This window comes from Pan paniscus, chromosome 17 (assembly GCF_029289425.2).
Source record: "Pan paniscus chromosome 17, NHGRI_mPanPan1-v2.0_pri, whole genome shotgun sequence".
Classification (NCBI taxonomy): Eukaryota; Metazoa; Chordata; class Mammalia; order Primates; family Hominidae; genus Pan; species Pan paniscus.
The window spans coordinates 84054182-84076591 of NC_073266.2; the positions used below are offsets into that span (position 1 = coordinate 84054182).

Genomic DNA, 22410 nt, shown 5'->3' on the forward strand with positions numbered 1-22410 from the left:
AAGGACCCCACAAAGATATCTGTGTCCAAATTCCCCTGAATGCATAAATATGTCACCGAAAGTGGCAAAAGAGAATTAAGTTTGCAGACGGAATTCAGGTTGCTAATTAGCTGACCTTGAGATGGGAACATTATCCTGCTTTATCCAACTGGGTTCGGTCTAATTACATGAGTGCTTAAAAGTGGAAGAGGCAAATGTGTGGGTTAGAGGGTTGTCAGTGTGTGAAGTATGTGACACTCCTTGCTGCTTCTGCGATGTGTGGGCTAAATCAAGAGCCATAAAGAGGCCTTCAGGAATTAAGGATGTCTCCCAGCTCACAGCCATCAATAAAACAGAGACCTTAACTCTACATACACGTAAACTGAATTCTGCTAACCCTTAAATGAACTAGGATCCTACAGCAAGAAATGCCTCCCTGAATCCTTTGATCATAACCCAATGAGACCCATAATACATTTGTTTTAAGCCATGAAGTTTGTGGCAATTTATTACAGCAAGAATAGAAACTAACATATTATTCTTTCATTTGTATTTAACAGTTAACATGAATTAAAATAATCATACCAGAACAATTGACAAATTTATTTTATATAATTTGTGTTAATGTAGTGCTTTTAGAATGAAAACTATATAATCTACTTATATTTAACACACTCATATTTATAATGTAATGAAGATTTAGAATCCTTTTTACTTACTTTCTTTAAATATAGGCTTATTGTCATTAACATCTGAAAGTTTAATTAATACACTTGTTGTTCCAGACAACGCTCCTGGCTGACCAATCATGTCCTTGGCTTGAATGATTACCCAATACTCATCTTGCAGTTCTCTATCCATTTTAGAAGATATTCTTATGACTCCTTTAAAAATATAATAAAATTCCAATTATTTCATTATTAATCATGACAAAGTTCTAGTTAATTTCTTAACCATTGCAGTATACATTATTTTGCTATATGTTGAACCACTGCAATGTGACAGACTTCACTAGAGAAAAATAATAAAAAATAAATTAAACATCAACACTGCCTAGAGTCTAGAGTGATCATCACAATATTAGGAACACTGGTAGGCCCTTAATAAAATACTATGTTAAGATAATCCACAAGTAGAAAAAAAGAATGTCTTGTTTTTACTTTAACCTATTTTCTGCTATCTCTTCTAACATAATATCGGCTTGCTACAGTTAACTTTGTCCCCGAAACTCTGAAGTTAGTATATTATTGATAGATTTGTAAATTATAATACCAAATTTATGAAATAAATGTCATGCCCTTATTATTTTGAAGTCTACTTAGAATTATGAGATCTGAAGAAGACCTGGTTGTTGACCCACAGTTATTTTATGTGTGTGTGTATACACATATATAATATATTCAAACTCAAGATAATTAATGATAAATATTGCAATAAATGCTTAAATTCTATAAAATTATTTAATATACATTTATTAACTATCACTGAAAAGAACCTAAGAAAATCTTAAGACAGGTTCATAAGAGAGGACTCAACATTTCTAAAGATTTGGGGAACACATAAACAGTCACAAAAAATAAATAATACCCAATACCCAAATATATCAAGGGCAAAATATTCATTAAAAATTGTGATATTAATGAACATAAAGATGGAAACAATAGACACTCAGGACTACTAGAGAGGGGAAGGAGGGAGTGGGGGAGATAGTTGAAAAACTTCTGATTGGGTAGCATGCTCACTACCTGTGTGTGACGGGATCATTAGTACCCCAAACCTCAGCATCACAGAATTTACCCATGTAATAAACTTGCACATTTACGCCCTGAGCCTAAAATAAAAGTAAATTAAATAATACAATAAACTTGTGAAAAAAATGACATATGAGTATAAAATGCACACCTGATTTCAAAGACTGAGAACAAAAAATGTGAACTATCTCCATAGTTTTGTATTATTTGTTGAAATGGTAGTATTTTTGATTTATTGGACTAAAGTTAATATAATATAATTTTTAAAAAAATTGTTATATGAACTTTTAAAAGATAAATTAGACAATAACATGAGGGGATTTTAGTTGCGGACTAAAGTGTTTCACACATGTAATCAATTATTTGAATCCAATGGAAAGCATTGAATATGTTGCACAAGTGCTGCTAGCGTCTCCCTGTATGTGACTCAGGGGAGAGGGACCTAGGAGTCTTTGTTCCCCATTAACTGTGCCTACTTTGCTTTCAACTTTTCCTCTCAGCCTTTAGACTGAATAAAGGATATGTATTTCTGGATCTTATGCACTTCAGAACTTATGCTTTCAGTTTAATTTAATCCATGTTTGTCGTTGTCCATACCAACGCTTCTCCAGCAATGCAAGTAATAGTATAGCTAACCTGCTCAGTATAGTTAAAAAGTCAGTGTGCAGGGTAGGGGCTGGGGGTGGAAAGAAAACATGGTCACGAAGGCCTGGTATGACCCAGCATGGGTTTGTACTCTAGACACCTCCCTTTCTTCTCTCTTCTGCATTTCTCCACACTGGTGTTCAGTTATTCTAAGAGTTTCAACTCTTTCCCACCTCAGGAATTTCCCTAATTTTCCCCATGCCCTGAAATCATCTTCCACTCTCCCTTCCTTGTCTACAGACTCAGCTAAACTTTCTGATTTCCATGTATTCTGCCTTGACCACACAATATAAAGTCAACCTCACTTGTTTTCTCCCACTGAAACTTTTTGGTTTTACTTCATAATTACCTACAGTGGAATGTATGTGTGTATTACTATTCATGTTTAATATCTATCTGTAAGTTCCAAGAAAGAAGAGTCCATTATTATATCTTGTTTTTGTTACTATTATGTATTATTTTAAATTTTGCAATTTATACCTTTATAAATCTAGCAAGTTGTATAACATTTGGTACATATTCAGCCTTTCTAGACCTGAATGTGTGAGGGAATTAAAGTCTAATGTTTTGAGGCATTCATTGCATATAATAAAATAATTTTTCTTCCATACATTTGAAAAAATAAAGGCCATGTACATTCCTGAGAGAATTAAGAACATAGGTACTCAAATAATATTTTTTAGAATCTGACTCTCTCAAGAAACCCTAATTGAAAAAGGCTGAGACATTCAATATTTGCTGAATGAATAAATAAGAAATGTTTAAAGATCCAACACAATACTTTAATTCTTTAAGGGTTTTGATATAAGCTGGAAATAGTATTTTCCTTGTATTAAAAAGCATAGAATTTTACTTCTTTGGCACTTTTCACGTTCTTGGGTGATTAGTTATACATATATTTTTTTTCAGTGGAGACTATAATCTTCTAAAGGAAAAAAAATTACATGGGCCTAATCTTTGTTTAAAACACAAAAATTAATTTTTGTTTAATGAATTAGGGTCATATGATTGTTTAAAGAAAAGAGAAAACTGTGTTCTACTTATTTTATATTCAATTCATTAATGCAGATTGGTAGAGCAATGTTACAAAAAGAATCAAATATTGTATTCATGTAAATCAGAAATCTGTAAAATACAGAATTATTTTTAGGTGAATGCCTCATATCAATGTGTACACTTAGCCTTATACTCAGACTTTATCTCAGTCATTCTGCAGGGTTATGCAGCTGTATTTCATTGTGGTTTTAGTTTGTATTCCCTGATGACTAATGAGGCTGAGCATTTCTAATATGCTTACTGGCTTTCTGTATATTGTTCTTTGTCAATTGCTTATAAATGTTTTTTCCCTATATTTTTAAATTGGGTTGCTGGTCTCTTTTTCTAATTCATTTAAAAGAAACTTTACATATGATTTAAACCACATACGTAAGTAATTTGTGCTATGGACATGAAAAATCCAATCTCCTAACCTAGAAATATCAGCTAAAAGACTAAAAGTAATTAAATGCTTAGGAATTGCAATCTTTTTGCTTATTGACATATCAGGACTACTGTAAAACATGTTTCTAAGCAGATAATTTTTGCTGACAATTGCCTTCTTTAGAATCATGTTAAACTTTGCTTGTTTCATTCACAAATACCTGTTGTTGGTTCAACAGAAAAATATGGCTGGCCTTGAAGTAAGCTGTAGAGGAGACGAGCATTATTACCACTTGAAGGATCGTCAGCATCACTTGCTGTCACCTGGATGACTAATGTTCCTAAAGAGAACATAATACAGGAAATTAAGATTGTGGTTTTATTCAGGATGAATTCAATTCTGTGAAGCGGTCTTTCTTTACCAAGCGAGATGTTGTTACAAAATGAAAGCTCAATTCACCTCCTTGTTCTTAATTGTAAAAGTAATGTATTTTTTTGTTTTTTATTTTTTTCAGGCAAAATAATATAACTTTTAATACAAAATATTCCTAATTCCTGTATGCAATATGGAATTTTAAACATGTAGATTGATAGCCTAATAAAATGTAGCTATTAAACAATTCATTGTAATGTATAATTTATAAATCATAAACTTTTCCAAGGTGTATTATTAGTGGAGAAATTAAAAGGAACTTGGAAATGCTTTTCACCAAAAATTATAGTGTAGCCTGTACCTTAAACAAAGTGGAGAAGGTTGATAAATATTTACAAAGATTATTGAATTGAGCTTGAAAGAGTATCCAGTTGAGGATAAGGATGGGCATAATTATTCAGCTCCTTTAATTCTCTTCTCTAATATACCTACTTCCTTTGATGAATTTTTTAAAAAGCAAAGTAAAATCTTGCAGATATTGATAACATAAGCATTCTCATTAAAATTCAGTAACAAGAAATAAAATCATATGGAATAATTACGTATACATTTAAAATTAGTGCTCAGATTTTTTAAATATTTATTCAAAAATATTGAGTTTTCAAAGTATCTTTCTGTAAACATGGAATTGAATTTTATGGATCTTATTTGAAATATGTATTTGTTGAAACACTTTACTGTGTCAATAAGAATAGCAACATGAATGACACAAAATCAAATAGCTTCTGTGGTTTTGTTTACAACTAGCATCATGAATTTTCTCATCGTAGCCCAATTTTATAAACTGATACACTCTAATAGGAATCCATTCTATACTTCACTAACGTGAAACTTTTGCTGTGGCCCTAAATAGTACATATTCTTTGTTCTTTTGTCTTAATACTTTTATAATGCTATTTAACATTTGTTTTAATATCATACAGCATATTCTATTGAAGTAGAATTTCTTCTTATTCACATAATTTTAATGGGTAATACTTTTACCTGATTCAAAATGAAGAACAATAAAATGCATGAGAGGAAAACTCTTTGCCTCTCTTTTCCAAAACTTATTGAATAACCACTCAATGTGTAGACACTTACTAGTTTCAGATGTTTTAAAGTGAATTTATTTAGTAATTTGTGAAAGTTTTTCCAACAAAATAGTTAACAGGGACCATCACTTTCATTGATCCATATTGCGCATGACTTGTTCCTTTAACTATCCTTCTATGCACCGATCCACTTACTTATCCCACATTTCCTCATTATAATTCTCTATCATTTCTTTCCATAAGGGGTTCCCATCCCTGGTTTCTAGAATTACATTTCCTATCTTTGGCTTCAGATACCATCATCAAAATCATACCATTTTCAGAGTTGACTGAAATAAATTTTAGTAATATAAGTCTTTAGAGCCCCTAAGCTAGTACTATACGAATGAGAACCAAGAAGTCCAGAAAATGCAATGACTCACAAAAGGTGACCTCACACTTTGATGATAGAAATATGTCATACAGTTAGGTTCTTTTTTCCAGTCCAGTTTTTTTAGCATGCTTTTTCTATAAAATAAATTTTATTATATATATTTAAGGTATGCAACACGTTATGCATATAGATAGTAACATGATTACTATAGTAAAGCAAATTATATCTATCATCTCACAAAGTTACCCATTTTTGTGTGTGCATGGAAAGAGCAAGTAAAATCTACTCACTCATCACAAATCTCAAATATAATACAATATTATTAACTATAGTCCTCATGTTGTACATTCGATCTCTAGATTTGTTTATCTTACTTATCTGATACTTTGTATTCTTTGACTTACATACCTCCATTTCTTCCCTCCTCATATCCCCGACACATTATTTTATTCTCTATCTTTCTATATTGAACTTTTTTTAGATTCCACATATAAATAAGATCATGCAATATTTTTATTCTGTGTCTGGCTTATTTCACTTAGCATAATGTCCCCCAGGCTCCTCCACGTTGTGGCAAATGGCAAGATTTTCTTCTTTGATGAGACTTAATAATATTCCACTGTAAATATATGACACAGTTTCTTTCTTTATTCCTCTCTCTGATAAGGGATTTATTTAAGAGAACTCATACAACTCAATAGCAAAAAGACAAATAATCAGATTAAATAATTGGCAAAGAACCTGAATAGATATTTCTCCAACGAAGACACACACAAATAAATGGCCAATGGTTATATGAATGGGTTCTCAACATCACTAATCATCATGAAAATGCAAATAAAAACTACTATGAAATATCACTTCACACTTGTTAGGATGTCTATTATTAAAAAGACAAGAGATGGCAAGTGTTGGTGAGAGTATAGAGAAAAGGGAACACGTGCACTGTAGGTGGGAATGTAGATTCATGTAGCCATTATGGAAAACAATATGGAGGTTCCTAAAGAAATTAACTATAAAACTACTATATGACCCAGCAATCCCACTACTGGGTATTTATTTAAAGAAAATGAAATACACCACTAGTAAAGATATCTGCATTCCCATGTTCACTGCAGACTTATTCACAATAGCAAAGACATGGAAACAACTCTCATTTCTCTTGATTTCCCTTTGTATCTGATACCAGTGTGTACTCCTTACACACACCTGGATTATTGTGCCTGCTCAGTAACCTACTGTACACCTGTTCTCTCAGGTCTCCTCTTGATTACACCCATAGAAAGCAAAGAGGTAGTGACATGCCGGAGCAGGTGAACATTTTTTACTGATGCTTCATTTACTTGTAACCAAAGGTTACTTCTTCAGTGTTTTTCTCCTGTTGTCTACTAAGTGGAGAATCTAATGTATTCTGTTAATAGATTACACAAAATAATTTCCCTGAGTGTGTAGAAAATCTAAAAGATCAAATTCTTAGAAATTTTAGTGGAAAAAATCTGTGATATTATAAATATTCAGAATACCACTCACACATGAATTTGATGGGGATTTTAATTTCTGGGGTAATATTTGTTATTCTTTCTTATGACACTTGTGGCATTTTAAAAGAACCAAGGCTATAGAATTGGTGTAATTCAACAATGTTTTAGAAATGCTTACTTTTTGGTAAGGACTATCAATGAGTATTAAGTGATTCACTCCTTACATTTTTGTGTGTGAGAAGATTTTTATGTGTATATATAGGCATATATGTATACATGTAGCTCTAAGTATGGTGTATTTATATATGTGTATATATACATGTATATATACACACATATATTTTCAGTAAATGTGTGTTTTACATTTACTGAAAAGGTTCCCTGATGTTCAGTTCTGCCACCTTCTCATGAAGGGGTTCCCTATATTTGTATAATCTTATCTCTGATTCTCTAGTTGGCTCCACTAGCTATTCATTGCTCCAGGGCAAATATTCTTGTCTGAACTACTGTAGTTTTGTCCTGGGCGTTTGCTCCTTATTAGTGCAACTCCTGTAGGTATTTTTCTTCAATAAAATTGCCTTGAAGAGGTTGCAGTGTTCAGGCATAGCACCATTGCACTCCAGCCTGGGCGACAGACATGTATCTGTATCTAATTATATATCTGTATCTCATATATATATATATATATATATATATATATATATATATTTAAGAGGGCAAAAATATGCAGCAGTATTTCCAAATATTTAGTGCTTGTAGTTTTTCTCTTAATTTTTATTCATGCCTTGGAAATGTTGGCTGTAAAATTTAGATGAATCTTAGCAATGCTCAATTTTTACAGGACCCTCATTATCTTTGTTTATTTTATTTAGTTGTTTCCTACTTTCTTTTCCCTCTTTCAGTTATTATTGATACCATGATTTATAAAACACAGTTTAAGCAATTTTAAATCCTCTTGGATTGTTTCTATGTTTTTAAAGAGAATTAAGCCTGTATGTTTTCCTAATGAGTAACTTATATTTGGCAGAAATTCTCAAGAAATAGTCAAATAACATAAAGAGATCACAATAATAATTAAATATAAAAGCAGAGGGCAATACAAAAATATTTAACACAATTGTAAATATTTATATTTTTATAAAGACTTGTTATTTGTAAGTGAATCAATTTGGACATTCACCTGTAGTTAGGAATTAGTTTTATAGTCCACATAAAATTGAAAACGTTACTATGAAACCAATAAAGTATCTTTCAGTGGAAATGATAAATTGTCTTATAGTGCCCCTTTCCTAGTTAAATATAGGTTAACTAACACTTGTTGGTTTAGACAACGAATGTTTAATTCCTACATAATTTTTTATAAGAACATATGTAAGTATTTCAGCATTTGTCTATAATATCAGAACTGTGTCATGTTTGAGTCATAGTGAATACCACCACAATGCTCTTTTCAAGTACTGGAGGATTTCTAGGCTTATGTAATTACTTCCGTTCATGTCCTGATTATTGTTTACTGTCAGAATCACTCCGAAGAGGTTTATGAGAAATGCGGCTCCCATCCCCGGTCATCCCATTTCCTAAAAACAACCCACTCATCACTATGAATTGCTGTTGTGTTCTAAAATATTATGGCTACTATTCTACATAAGGACCATTGTTTACACAGGCCATATCTGTAACCTCTTGAAACTTTTAAAATTGTATTTCCATGGAAAATATATTTCAATTTTTTATATAAAGGAGAAAAATAAAAAAACACAAAGTACATCTAAAAATCAACTTACATTTGCAATAAAAACTTTTAAAAAATTAAGGATAAAAGGAAACTTTCTGAATCTGATAATGAATGCTTTTAAGCCTTGACAGTAATTATATTTAATTGTGAAGTGTTAAAACTTTTCCTCTGCAATAATAAAAAGAAAAAAATGTTTTTCTGTCACTATTTTTTTTTTCAGCATTGTACTGAACTTCCTAGACAATGCAATGAGGCAATACCATGCAGTTATAACGCATTTATAGACAGGTAGATAAATAAATATTGGAAAAGAATAAATAAAACTAAATAAAGTCAATAATATTTTTTGCTAGAAACTCAAAATATGCATATAGTTACAGAAAAACATTAAATTCATAAATTTAGCAAGTCAACAGTGACACAAATGATATATAAAAGTGCATTTTTTAATATATGAATATATATATGTATATACTCTGGCATATATATATATTCATGAAACCTATTTTAGTTAAATATATAATATACATGAAAGGAAATAAAATATCCAGGAATATCTAAACAAAAACTGTAACCTCTGCAAAGCAACTAAAGATAAATTAATGATATAAGTAAATAGATGAAAATACTGGATTTAGGAATTAGATGACTACTTAAAAATAAAAAAATACACAGCTTAAAAGCTAGCTCAATCAAAATCCTAGTAGACTGAATAAATGGTTAACTTGGAAAGACAATTAAAAAATAAGTAAAATTTGTATGGAAAAACAAGGACCAAGTATGGTCCAGGCATTTTTTGTTTGTTTGTTTCTTTTGTTTTGTTTTTGTTTTTTTGAGAGGAAGTCTCACTCTGTCGCCCAGGTTGGAGTGCAATGGCGTGGTCTCTGAACACTGCAACTTCCGCAAGGCAATTTTATTGAAGAAGAATACCTACAGTAGTTGCACTAATAACGAGCAAACGCCTAGGACAAAACTACAGTAGTTCAGACAATAATATTTGCCCTGGAGCAATGAATAGCTGGTAGAGCCAATTAGAGAATTAGAGATAAGATTACACAAATATAGAGAACCCCTTCACCAGAAGGTGGCAAAGCTGAACATCAGGGAAACTTTTCAGTAAATTTATGCAGGGTCAGCTTGATATCTCCATTTATCTGTCCATCTATCTAACACCAATTTTGTGATATAAAATTTGGCACCTGCTTTACACCTTTCACAAATACCAGCTTAAAACAGACTGTAGATCCAAATGTGAAAGGTAAATAATAAGAAAAATAAGAATATAAATATTAGAACAATAAAACTTTCAGAAAAAAAGAAAAATAGAGGGGGAAAAGCAAAAATTTCAGAATCAGGGCAAATATATGTATATAATATTTATGGAAAACATATATTTAGTCCTGGGGAATTTGATATTTTTCTCAAAGCCCAAATCTCTTTTTCAATTTGTTAAACATATTTTTTATTACTCTTCCCAGCCTGGATTGGTTGTTCTTACTCTACTGAAGAAGGGTAGCATATTTAGGGTGCATTATCTGATAAGAACATGAAGCATGGTACAGGTCATATATACCTAACCTCTTTAGTCTCTCTTCATTCATTTGATGAACATTTTATTATGATAGCATTAATACTTGCAAAGTGGGTCTTACTCCATTGGTGGATCAAAAATTAAATTCTACATTTTATACTGGAAATAGGTATTTCTAACAAAAGACAAATAATATATACGAACATTAATAAAATCTTTTTTAGAGAAGATTTTAACATTAAATATAGCACCAGAAGAATATTCTTCATAAGTATTTACATCATTTAATGAGTTTCTTAGTTTAACTATTTTATCATACAGTGCCTTTGGGTTATCCCTTGTCCTCTTTCAGATTTAACTATATCTTAAGAGAAGTCTATTTATTGCTCATTTGTCTGACAGACTGTTTCTCACACTCCATGGAAGAAGCTACAAGTACAAAGTAAATGTTTGCAAAATTCACTCTGGCTTATTTTAATGACTTAATAATAGTCATTTTGTAAAACAGAAAATCCGGGACAAATGCTTCTAGGACATGATGACAGAAACATAGAAGTAAAGCAGAACTGTCCTGGGTAAAACTGAAGATCTGGTCACTCAATCTACCTTAAAACAACAGTGACAATATAAAGTGACCACCAGGATAGCACACAAAATGAAAATAACGTAGCACGAGTTGTGCATATTGAATTGCCACAGCCTTAAGTCCTATTATTCCCTGCAATACACCATCCAGTAAGCAGAATTGGGTAACTACCAAATGATGGGAACTCTGAAAAGTTTAAATTAATGAGATCCTTGAAATCAAATTAGCAAGGAATGTAAACAGAGAGTGAAAAAATGCTTTTTGGGGGACTGAAGGGTCCAAAGTTCAGCATGCATCCCTGAGTGGGGTCACTGTGGCTGGATCAGAGGTGCCAGTGGTATTTGGAAATGCAAAGAATCAAAATGACTTGTAGTTTGTATCCATTCTAAGTGAACAAAAGTGTGCTTAGAAAAAAAAAATTCTCTTAGAATCATACTTTAATTAGAGTAGCTTATCAGTTCACTTATTCTGATAATAAACATACAAATATAATTATTAATGTAATCTTGGGTTCCATTATTGTGTGGACAGTTGACATTGTTTGCATTACTCTGGAGAGACTTTTCATAATTGCAAATTTAAAATATTAATTATGTCTTTCTAGCTAGTTTCCAAATCTTGGCAACTTTTCATAGCAAAAGGTCTTTATAAAAATAAGTTCAACACAATATTTGACTTTGCTTATTTTATCAGTCACATTCTTTGCAGAAACTTATTGTAACATAGGTCAGTGGTCCTTAACTTCTTTGGCACCAGGGACCAGTTTCGTGGAAGACAATTTTTCCATGGTCAGAGTGGGGAGTGGGCATGGGGATGCTCTGGGGATGATTAAAGCGCATTACAGTTATTGTGCACTTTATTTCTACTATTACTACATTGTAATATATAATAAAATAACTACACAACTCACCATAATGAGGAATCAGTGGGAGCCCTGAGCTTGGTTTCCTGCAACTAGATAGTCCCACCTGGCGGTGATGGGAGACAGTGACAGATAATTAAGCATTAGATTTTCATAAGGAACATGCAACCTAGATTCCTCACATGTGCAGTTCACAATAGGGTTCACAATCCTATGAAAATCTAATCCCGCCACTGATCTGACAGGAGGTGGAGCTCAGGTGGTAATGCAAACCATGAGGAGCGGCTGTAAATACAAATGAGGCTTAGCTCTTTTGCCTGCTGCTCACCTCCTGCTGTGCAGCCCGGTTCCTAAGAGGCCACAGACAAGCACCAGTCCGTGGCCTGGTTGTTGGGAACCCCTGACATAGGTGACACAGGATGTACACTTGTACCAAGTGCTTGAAAGGAAAATGTTAGTTTGGTCATCTCTGGAAACTGCATTTACTGATATATTTTTCATTTTTATGACAGAAAATTTTAGTGTGATAATAGTATCTTAACAGAAGATAATATATTTGTTGTGTGTGTGAAATGAAGCATTCTTGTAATGTTTAAAGGTGTTAACCTGTAGAAAACTACATAGAAATTTTAAAGATTGAGAGCATTAATGAAAGCATCAATAATAATTTATCCAAACATCAGATGTATTCTGCCATCACTGAGTAAAACCTGAGGTAAAGGTAGTGTAATTCTGTCTCTGTTGAGTTATGTAAATTTTATTATTAACCAGGAGTTATGCAGAGGATGAAACTATTCTCATGCAGATGTTTAACATGGCTTACAAAACTTTATTAAATGATGTTCTTTCCTGTGTCACATAGAATGCTTTATCCACTGGTGATTATGGGAAGCATAAAAACAAAAAATCATAAAAAGTGAAAAATTTTCCTATGCAGACTAATTTAGATATTATGTAAGCAATAGAGAAATTAGCAACCTGTGGCGAGGGCATTTTATAATTAAAGCTTACATTTATTATGGAATACTAAAGTACAGGTGCCACAGTATGCTATAGTGTTTGAATGCCAAGATTCCAGCTGTAGATTTCAAAATGACATTTACTTTAGAATGTTATATTTTATTCATTTTGAATTCAATAGTAAGAAGATTAACTGTTCTTTTCTTACAATGTAGATATAAATTTAATGGAAAAGCTATTTTAACATCCAGTTTTAGTACAAGTATACTTTGATTAATCTGAAACAAATTTATTGAGATGTTGGGTTGTATAATTGTCAACTTCAATGTTATACAGATCAAATAATATTATAGTGATCCACACTCTGCATATGTAATTTCTGCAAAAATAAAACAGGATTAAGATGAATGAGGTGATCAAATGATCAAATACATGACATAAGAGTTGTATAGGTATATCTGCTCACTCCTTCACATTGGGAACTTATTTTATTAGTACGAGGATAATTATTTTTCTACCAGTACTGACTGACCCATTCTTGCTGCATTTATACTTGAACTGCAATTACTCTACAACCTAAAGTCTCGAAGTGAAACTCAGGAAACAGATAATATTTTCTCACTTGTCATCTTAACTGGGCAAAGTATTCTTCAAATTTTTTATTTTTCTGTCCATAGTCACCTAAAAACTAGGTCATTTTTATTATTTTTGTGCTGCATTTTTGACACCTCTACTTTTCATAATCTGAGATAATGGAATTTAAGTAAAACAAATTAGACTGTGTTTAATAAATCAAACAATATTATATTTAGAAGAATAAGAAGAGAAATTCATCCCAGTCTCAGTCATGTTCAACTCATGTGCCCAAAGGCAAGAGATTTATAGAATCTAATTTTCAAATGTGATAAATTTTGAAAATTCATGATTTTTTATTTTCCTGAGTATTAACTGAAATTAAATTTGCATAGATTTTCCATACAAAGCTTAAGGTGAATTTAATATTTCTATAAAAGCTCTCCTTTATGACATATTGTGCCATATTGTTGATGAAGAATATTAAATTTTCTATATGCTTTTCCAAAAAATGCATCTTAAAATATTGTATAATAATTAGAGATCATTATAACATATTATATTTGAATTTAAAATCTGAAATGCTGTAATAAGCTTCCTTAAATAGTAAGGTAAACAGAGTCTTACTCATTAGTTATCCCCATTTTCAAAAACATCTGGTTTTGAAAATAAAAGGAAATGGTTATTGCAAGTGTAAGGAATGTTGGACACTTGCTAATATTAAAAATGATGCCCTCAGTGACTACAGATATGAAAAATTTGGTGGAGGATATTTATTTGGAAAAGTTCCAAAGAGAGTGGATAGTCTTTTTACTAGACAATATATTCTCCTTGCTTTTATTAGGCAGAAATATGTGAAACTAAATTTTAAGGAAGTCAGATTTAAAATTTTCCTTTTGCATTTGCACATACACAGACATATAAACAAAGTCTATTAACACTAATGATCATTCATAATGTGTACAATATCAATATCTATTTATTATGGTTGTTTTCCACGTAATGTGACTGGCTAAAGCATGTTTCATTTTTAGCAGGATTTTGTGCTGATTTGCAGAAGATAAGTTACCCGACTCTGCTTTGGTTTAATTGCTTATTAAGTATATACTACATGTATTTTAAATGCCCCTTCTTTTTTTTTGACATTATAAGGTTTTAGGTAAAACTAGCAAATATTATTGAAATGGAAGATTACATACTTGATAGACTGGCTAGTCAGATACAATTTCAGAATGATTTCCATGAATTTCACATCTCCCGAAATCTTCTATTTATATCCTAAACTATTCTAATCACTTATTTAGCATTTTTTTGTCCACCCATGTACTCACTCATTTATTTATTCAATCCTTCCAAATCTCAGTCACTCTATGACTTGTGGTCTAATAAATCTTATATTTTTGGATGGCAGAAAAATAGTAACTTTGCAAATCCAAAGTGACAAGTGGGAAAGCATAATGTTTTATCTCAACTCTACTTGAAAGTTCTAGTTTGAAATTAATTTCATTTCAAACATAAATGCAGTCAGTAAAAGCCCATCATTACTTGTAAAGAAATGTGTGTTTAATAAGCAACAAGTTAATAATTTTCTTGATTTTATCTCATGACATAATGAAATATGGATTCCCTTCAGTAATTCAAACCAAATTCTGAGTTCAAGTGCAGATTCAAATATAATAATAGGCAGTTCACTTCAATACAACAGAAATATATGTAAGAAAAAGAAAAAGCGAAATGTTTGCAATAGTTGTTTTTGAAGAATAAAGTAGCTGGCTAGGAAATTTGGAAGTAAGGTCAATATTCAAAAACTTAAATGGCCGTGGATATAGAAAGATAATGAAGAATTGAAGTTATATTTAGGTAATAAAATCTGCAGTATTCATTAATTTAATATTGAGATTGAGGAAAAAAGATAAATCACATATAATTTTATTAATTGATATATTTACTTCACAGTCAACACAAATGCAGGAATGCTTCAGAAGGAAACCGTTGCTAGAAGTTTGGCAAAGCAATAGAAATATTCCCCTATTTCCATATTATATAACACTTCTAATAGCAACTGACCATCACTCAGCTGGCTTCTCCCTCTCATGGAAAGGTTACACAAAGTGTTCATTGGTTCTTGCATGATTTCATACAAAGCCTGGACCCTAACTGGCACTCACACAGTATGTACTGATTACACAAATTGAAAAGATAATTTGTACCTCTATCTCAAATTGCAATGCACAAAGAGATTTGTGCTTGCTAGATATTGCACAGACCAAACCATCTTTTGCAATCTCCCTGAACATCTACAGTGGGGCTGCACTGATACCACGATACCAATAATTCTCGCATGGGTTCACTACCCAACTCTGTAAAATGGCAGTATTGTACCTCCTCTTCTCTAAAATTTTACCCATGCTCTCTCAATTACTGCCTTCGTATTATGCTTCACTGACAAAATAGAAATGTTTATTAACTGATTGGTTATGAACAAATATGTTAACATATAATCTGTCCCTTCTATAAGTACAATGGATTTCATGACCCTTTCTTTTTTTTTTTTTCAAGAACAGTTTTTTAGAAGTTATATCCTTTTATTTTGCTTCAAAAAATATTATTATCTGGAATCATTCCCCATAGTATACAACAGTGCTGTTCAATTTCCTTTCTTAAAAAACAATTGAATAGTCGTAAACAAGCAAAAAATTCTCTTGACCTTCATCTTTTTCTACCTAGCATCTCACATTTCATTTTCTCCCTGTGGCGTAACACCTTTTAGACTTGGCTTAAATCATAATTACTTCCTCTTATTCTTCCTTTTATGCCATACAATAGTCTTCAGTGTGCTGTAACAGCACAAATTAAACTGCTGTACTTATCAAAAAACCAGGGGTCTTCAACTTACCAAATCAAAAGTCACCACTCTGTCTTAATCTTAGCCTCACAGCAGCATTCCACACGGTTGAGGGATTTCTTCTTTTGGAACATCTTTTCTCTTATTTTTCCCTTCTTCCTACAACGCTTGCCAATCCCACTCATTCTAATTTGCCAGCCGACTGCTTTTTGCTTAACAGTCAAGTCAGCCTGCAGCCTGGATGCTTTTCTCTTCCCCAGCTATGTTCCTCTGCCAAAGGGATCTCATTCATTGTCATGCCTGACATATGTGTTATATGTTGATGACTTCCATATTGATATATACAGTCCTGAGAACTCTGCTATGGATTCTTTTTTTCCTAGAATGTGGCATGGATGGCCTCTTTGTACAATTCACCTCAAATATCACCTCCTAAAATGTCCCGTTTCCTCCAGACAATTTATAATCATCATACCTCACCCATACATAACACTTTTATACTATACATGATCATATATTACCTCCTTTAATTAAAATAACTATTTCTTATTTGTATATAACTAAAATGTGTTTCATATTAGCAGGTAACTCCTTTATCTCCTTTACAATTTTATCTATAGTTTCAAAGGAAGATTCCTAGCATGTTACATCATAATATATGCAAGAAGAAGAAGAAGAAGAAGAAGCAGCGGCAGAGGAAGAAAAGCAAGAAGCAGAGGGAGGAAGGAGGAAGAGAGGGAATAAGGAGACAGAGGGGAGGGCAGTAAGGGAAAGGAGTAGAAGGTGGAGAAGGGGGAGGAGGAGAGGGAGGGATGAGGAAGGTGAACTGTTTCTTTGCCTACCTGCCAAAATAGAGTAATTTAAAGTGCTATTTACATCTAATAATAATTTGTCTTGATATATATTACACAGGCAAATTTGTTTCTGCTGTATTTAAAGACCTATGTTCCAAACAATGTAGAAACACATCTTTAAATTCCTACCTGGAATGTTAAAAATCAAGAATCAGAAAATTATATGATGAAATATGTATTTTTGGAATCATTGGCTAATGAATCAAGTAATGAGGTAAAGTAGTTATAAGCATGTTACCGTAATTTAAAATGGCCATTATCAAATCACATTTATTTGTCACTGTTAAGTAAATTTTTGAATTAAACTTTCCAGTATATTGTGCTACAAAAATTTTTTGAGTGAATAACTGAGAGAAGTTTTGCATAATCACAATTTCCCCTTTACTGGAAAGACATTTCTAATTTCCAAGACAGTCAATTCTTATATCTTATGGAAACCATTCTCTCCTAAATGCATTATATTTAAAATATTAACAACAACAACACTGGGTTTTGAAAAATATCTTTGAATAAATACAGCCACACACAGGTGTTCAACCACTTAGTTTTGTCTTAGTGGTTTTTTCTTCATGATTTTGATGTATACAATAGAGTCTAATAAATTCACTTTTCCTATTTTTATGCATATCTTGCAGGATTATCTTATTTGCTTTTACAAGATACAAAAATATATTTTGCTTTGAAAAAGAAATTCTTGTACTTAAGGACCTAGTAAATGAATAAGGTCTAAAAACTTACGAATTGCTCAAATAAACATATCTAAACTTCTTTTATTCCTGTGAAGGCTGAGATATTTTAATAACATTAATATGTAGTATCCTTTTTTCAAAATTTTGATGCATAGTCTAATTTTTCAAATATTTTACTTAAACATATTTGTAGAAGGAAGTTCTAGTATAGACCCTTAAATCATCTACTTCCAAAACATATCCTTCAAATTTTAAACCTGCTTCATTGTTAATATATCTTTGATGTAAATTAATATGCAATACCTTCTGGAGACATCTCTGGTACAATGGCCTCATAAGGTTCATCTAGGAATTTTGGTTCATTGTCATTGATATCCGAAACTTTGATGACAAACTCAGACTCAGGTTCCACAGCCCTTCCAGTAGTGATGTCTATTACCTGGGCTCTTAAGATGTAGAGGGATCGCTCCTCTCTATCAAGCTTCTGTATGGCATATATGTCACCTGTTCTTTCATCAATGATAAAAGTACTTCCAGCTCCAGCTCCCAAAAGCTTGTACTGGAAAGAATTGTTTCCATTGTCTAAATCAGATCTTAGCTGCAAATGGAAAGAGGGATCATTTAGTTTCCAAACATCTGAAATGGACAAATCAAAATCAAGATTTTCTTTTTATGTATGTTAATTATTCCCCAAGTTAATGATTTTATATTATTTCCATATTACATTAAATGAGGCAAAATATTAATATCAAGATTAAAATCTATCACCAGGGAGAAGGAAGAGTGAATATTTAGTGTAAAGAACTATACACATTTCATTATTCTAAACAGAAACAAAAATAATTGGATAATAAAGCTTCTTTTGTAAGTTATGCACAACATAGTTGGTTCAGTTTTTATTTATAATTAAATTCTCAGTCACCAAAACTATACTCTCAAATATTTATACTAGATTGGGTCCTTGAGATAGATAGAAAGACAATTTAGTGACATTTAAACACTGATGTTCTATCTCTTGCCTGAATATACATGGAAACAAGAAAATATTAGGATGAAAATTAGGGTTCATAAAGATAATAATAATCTTGACTGTTCATTAGGTATTTATTACATGTCATAAAATCTATAAATTGCTTTATATTAGTGTTCTCAAGTAATTCTCATATCAATATTATGAAATACATATTATTGATATGATCAATTTTTCTATAGAGAAGAAAAGTGAGATTGTGTTTTACAAACTTTTTTCAGAGTCATATGGTCTTTGTGTAGATATAGAATTTACACCACGAGGCTATCAAATCTTCTATGAGGCTGTCAAATTTCAGATTCTCCACTGACAACAACTCAGTTACATGTTCTTTAGCCCTTGGGTTTTAGCCAGAAAGTATAAAACTTTCTTCTCAATATATTCTACCTAATTCTCAAATACACACTTTCAGCCTGTGCACTCATTTTCATATTTTCAAAAAGCAAAGTAAATTAGTTCATCATTCATACTGTTGAGGTATTATTTAGAATTTTTAATTTATCTGTAAAAAAAACCAAGTTTAATTCTGATATAGTTAAAATGATCACATGGCTTTTCCAATCAGAATTATTTGTATGTAAGAGAAGAATGTCATGGTTCCCTAATCATTGTGAATCCACATTTTCTTGATTCACCATTTATGAAAATGCTCTTATTCAAAGTAAGAGTTCCTCTGAAAATTTACAAATTTAATCATGAAATCAGTTGTAAACAAATTCATGATTTTTCTGATGGCTTAAGTTATAATTTCTTATTCTGGATAAATTAATACACTTTCTATGAGGTTGTGGAGAAAATCTGAAGGTACTAGTAACTAATTTTGCATTTTAATAACGTGCCGAATATCAATGCTATGTAATGAAACAAATTGAGAAAAATAACATCCAGATTGTCTTTCTGCTAATACTTCTTTTGAGAGTTCTTAATTATTCCTAAAAGAAATTCTTCATGCGATGATGTAAGAAATTGAGGAACAAATTATACAATCAAATCAATATATCAAGTGAGCAATGTATGGTTCATATTTTTAAATTATATCATTTCAATATGATTTGATAATTTATTTGATATTATAATGAAGATAAATTAAGTTTAGTAATAAGTAAATATATTGCAAGTATATGTGCAGTGTAATTTTCAAAGACAAGTAAGCTTGACATTTTTAAGACCCAGATTTAAGGGAAGACAGAAACAAAAACGAAAAAGCTTACTTGAACACCAGCCTTTTAATGTCACAAAATGCATATGTTAAACACATTTCAATCAAATGGCCTGTAGTATTATACAATTTTCTATATTTTTATTCAAAAAATATTTTCCTAATTAGGCTGCTACTATCAATTTGCTAAACAAATATCACTTCAAATTTTCACTTAATTGTACTTCCCAATCTTAATCATTTTTCAAACAAATGGATCAAGGAGAGTTATCTTGAACGCAGCAGCTAAATTGTATATTTACTAACTCTTTTGACAAGCACCTAAACATTCATTATTGTTCTTTTTGAAATCAGTGATTCACTTGTTTTTTAAGCCTGATGAGTTTGTGTAGCAGAAAAACATTTTTCAGAGTAGTTTCATAAATATGTCTATGAAATGAAAAAATAGGCAAAACCAATCACTGTGAGAAAGGAGGTAACCAGAGATTCATGTGGGGAGTAAAAACAAACAAACTAGAAAATGTGACAGCCCCAGAGGTAGCCTGTGTTCCAATTACACTGATGCACTTCCCTATAACACCTTATTTACTAAAAGCCAATAGCTGATTTTAGCCTGTCACCCCATTCAGTGATGGGAGAGTATATGGTGTTCTGTGCAGTCCACTGTAAAGGTAGCTAGAGACTCAGTTACTGAGTCGGCACCTAACTGTGGACCTTGTTAGTGCCAACTGTGTGTATTATTTATCTGTAGTCTGAGTCGAAAATAAAAGGGGTTGAGAAATATTTCTTGTAATGTGTGTGTGTGTGTATGCGTGTGTGTGTGTGTTCACAATACACCCTCCTCCCTGCACGTTTGGAAATACTTGCCTAAAATCCTAATCTAAGGCTTTGGTTGAATGTACTCATATACATTTGGCTGATAACACAGGTGAAGTTCAATGGAATCCAGATACCATGCTAACACTGCAGCTCTCCTGAAAGGGCTAGAAAATGAGAGTTAATAAATTTTGAGTGCTTCACCCTTTGGGCCCAATTAAATTTTAGTGCCAGTTAATTAGCGGTTAAACTTATTTCAGTTCATTTATCTAGAGAAAAAGCCTTATGGAAAAGGACATGATATTGTAATCACCTTTGTTTAAAGAAAACCAAATAATAAAATACAAGCCAAAAACATAAATAGGAGATGCTTTGTCTCATTAAGGAATTGTTCTTAAAATATATTCTTTTAAGAAAGTGAACATAATTATTCCTTTTACTTTAACTTTACTAATCAATTTAAGTGTGTAGGCTCCTGAAGCTACTTAACTGTAGAAGAATATGGTATTAACCTGCTTCATTAAAAATGAACGAGGGGTAAATCAACAGCTACTTAGCGTAACAGAAAATCGGGCTAAATACTGTTGGTAAATGATATTTGTCTCACTGTGACTGCTTAGATTCATTACCAAAAATAACACAATAAAGTTTCCAGATGTTGAAAATGAGGGCTGCATTTTCATACGGGATACTGAAGTGAAATTTAAAAACCAGAGCTATCCCTCTTCAAGATTTTAGTGGATGTTTTAGGTGCTTGCAAATCTGAAACAATTATTGATGCTGATGTTTGAAGCTTTTCAATGGCTTCCCTGTCAAAATGTGGAACTCATCAAATCTCCAAACTTCTCCAACATATTTATTTACATTGTTGTGCTATTTACTGTAACATTTTAAATAAATAAGTACCCGGCCGATGTGATGACTAGTCGTATTCATTTCCTCTGGTACAAAAAATTGGTTCCACACCCAGCCACGCTTCACTCTCAAATGAGATCGCACTGGCTGCTTGACTTTCTTTGTTTGAGAGTTTTCTGTTGCTCCAAGACAAGGCCATAGGAGAGGAATTCCCAACATAAAACGCAGCAGTAAATAACAGTTCATTGCGTTGACTCTTTTGATTCCAACTATTACTCTTCAGAGGAAACAGGATGTCACTAACAAAAATCTTGCTTTCTTTTATAATCTTTTCTGATTCTGTGTACCTTCTATATACCTAAAGCGTCAGAAACAAAACAAAATTTGACATTTTAAAATAACATTTTCTCACATAATTACTAAAGACAGGTTACAACTTCTGCATCTGACAAAAGTGGAATAAAAATAAACATTTAATTTATCTTCCAATTAAGCTGGCTAATTATGATTTGTAGCTCAGCAATAATTTGATTAGAATAATTATAAATTTCCACTCAGGCACTGCTAGTTTTAAACTGCAGTCATAAATCTGCCTGAAAGTTGAAAGATTGCTCTGGGAGTCTCCTGGATTGACAGCTGACATTGAGATAGACTTCCTTTTAATTTGACTTGCTTACTTTCTCCATTCTTTCTCAGTAAAATTCAAACTATCTCATTAAAGCAACAGTCAATCCAGGAGGAAAAAAGTCTTATTTTTCCTGTTTATATTTGATAGAGATAAGCTTCCTCATCCAATTTCC

The 22410-nt window shown here is 31.8% G+C and overlaps 1 protein-coding gene across 6 annotated transcripts in view; it reads right to left on the bottom strand.

Moving 5' to 3' along the window:
• The window catches only part of CDH19 (cadherin 19), a 102345-nt gene that overhangs the window by 48827 nt on the left and 31108 nt on the right, over positions 1-22410 (bottom strand). For all 6 annotated transcript variants that reach the window (XR_004667625.3, XM_034943966.4, XM_034943965.3 and 3 more), the window contains exons 2-5: positions 21662-21968; positions 18054-18348; positions 4016-4135; positions 699-863 (exon numbers count right to left, since the gene is read on the bottom strand). Coding sequence is in view for 5 of the 6 variants with exons in the window: in XM_034943966.4 (XP_034799857.1) it covers positions 699-863; positions 4016-4135; positions 18054-18348; positions 21662-21856 (775 nt within the window). In the remaining variant the exon portion in view is untranslated. The remainder of the gene's footprint in view (positions 1-698; positions 864-4015; positions 4136-18053; positions 18349-21661; positions 21969-22410) is intronic.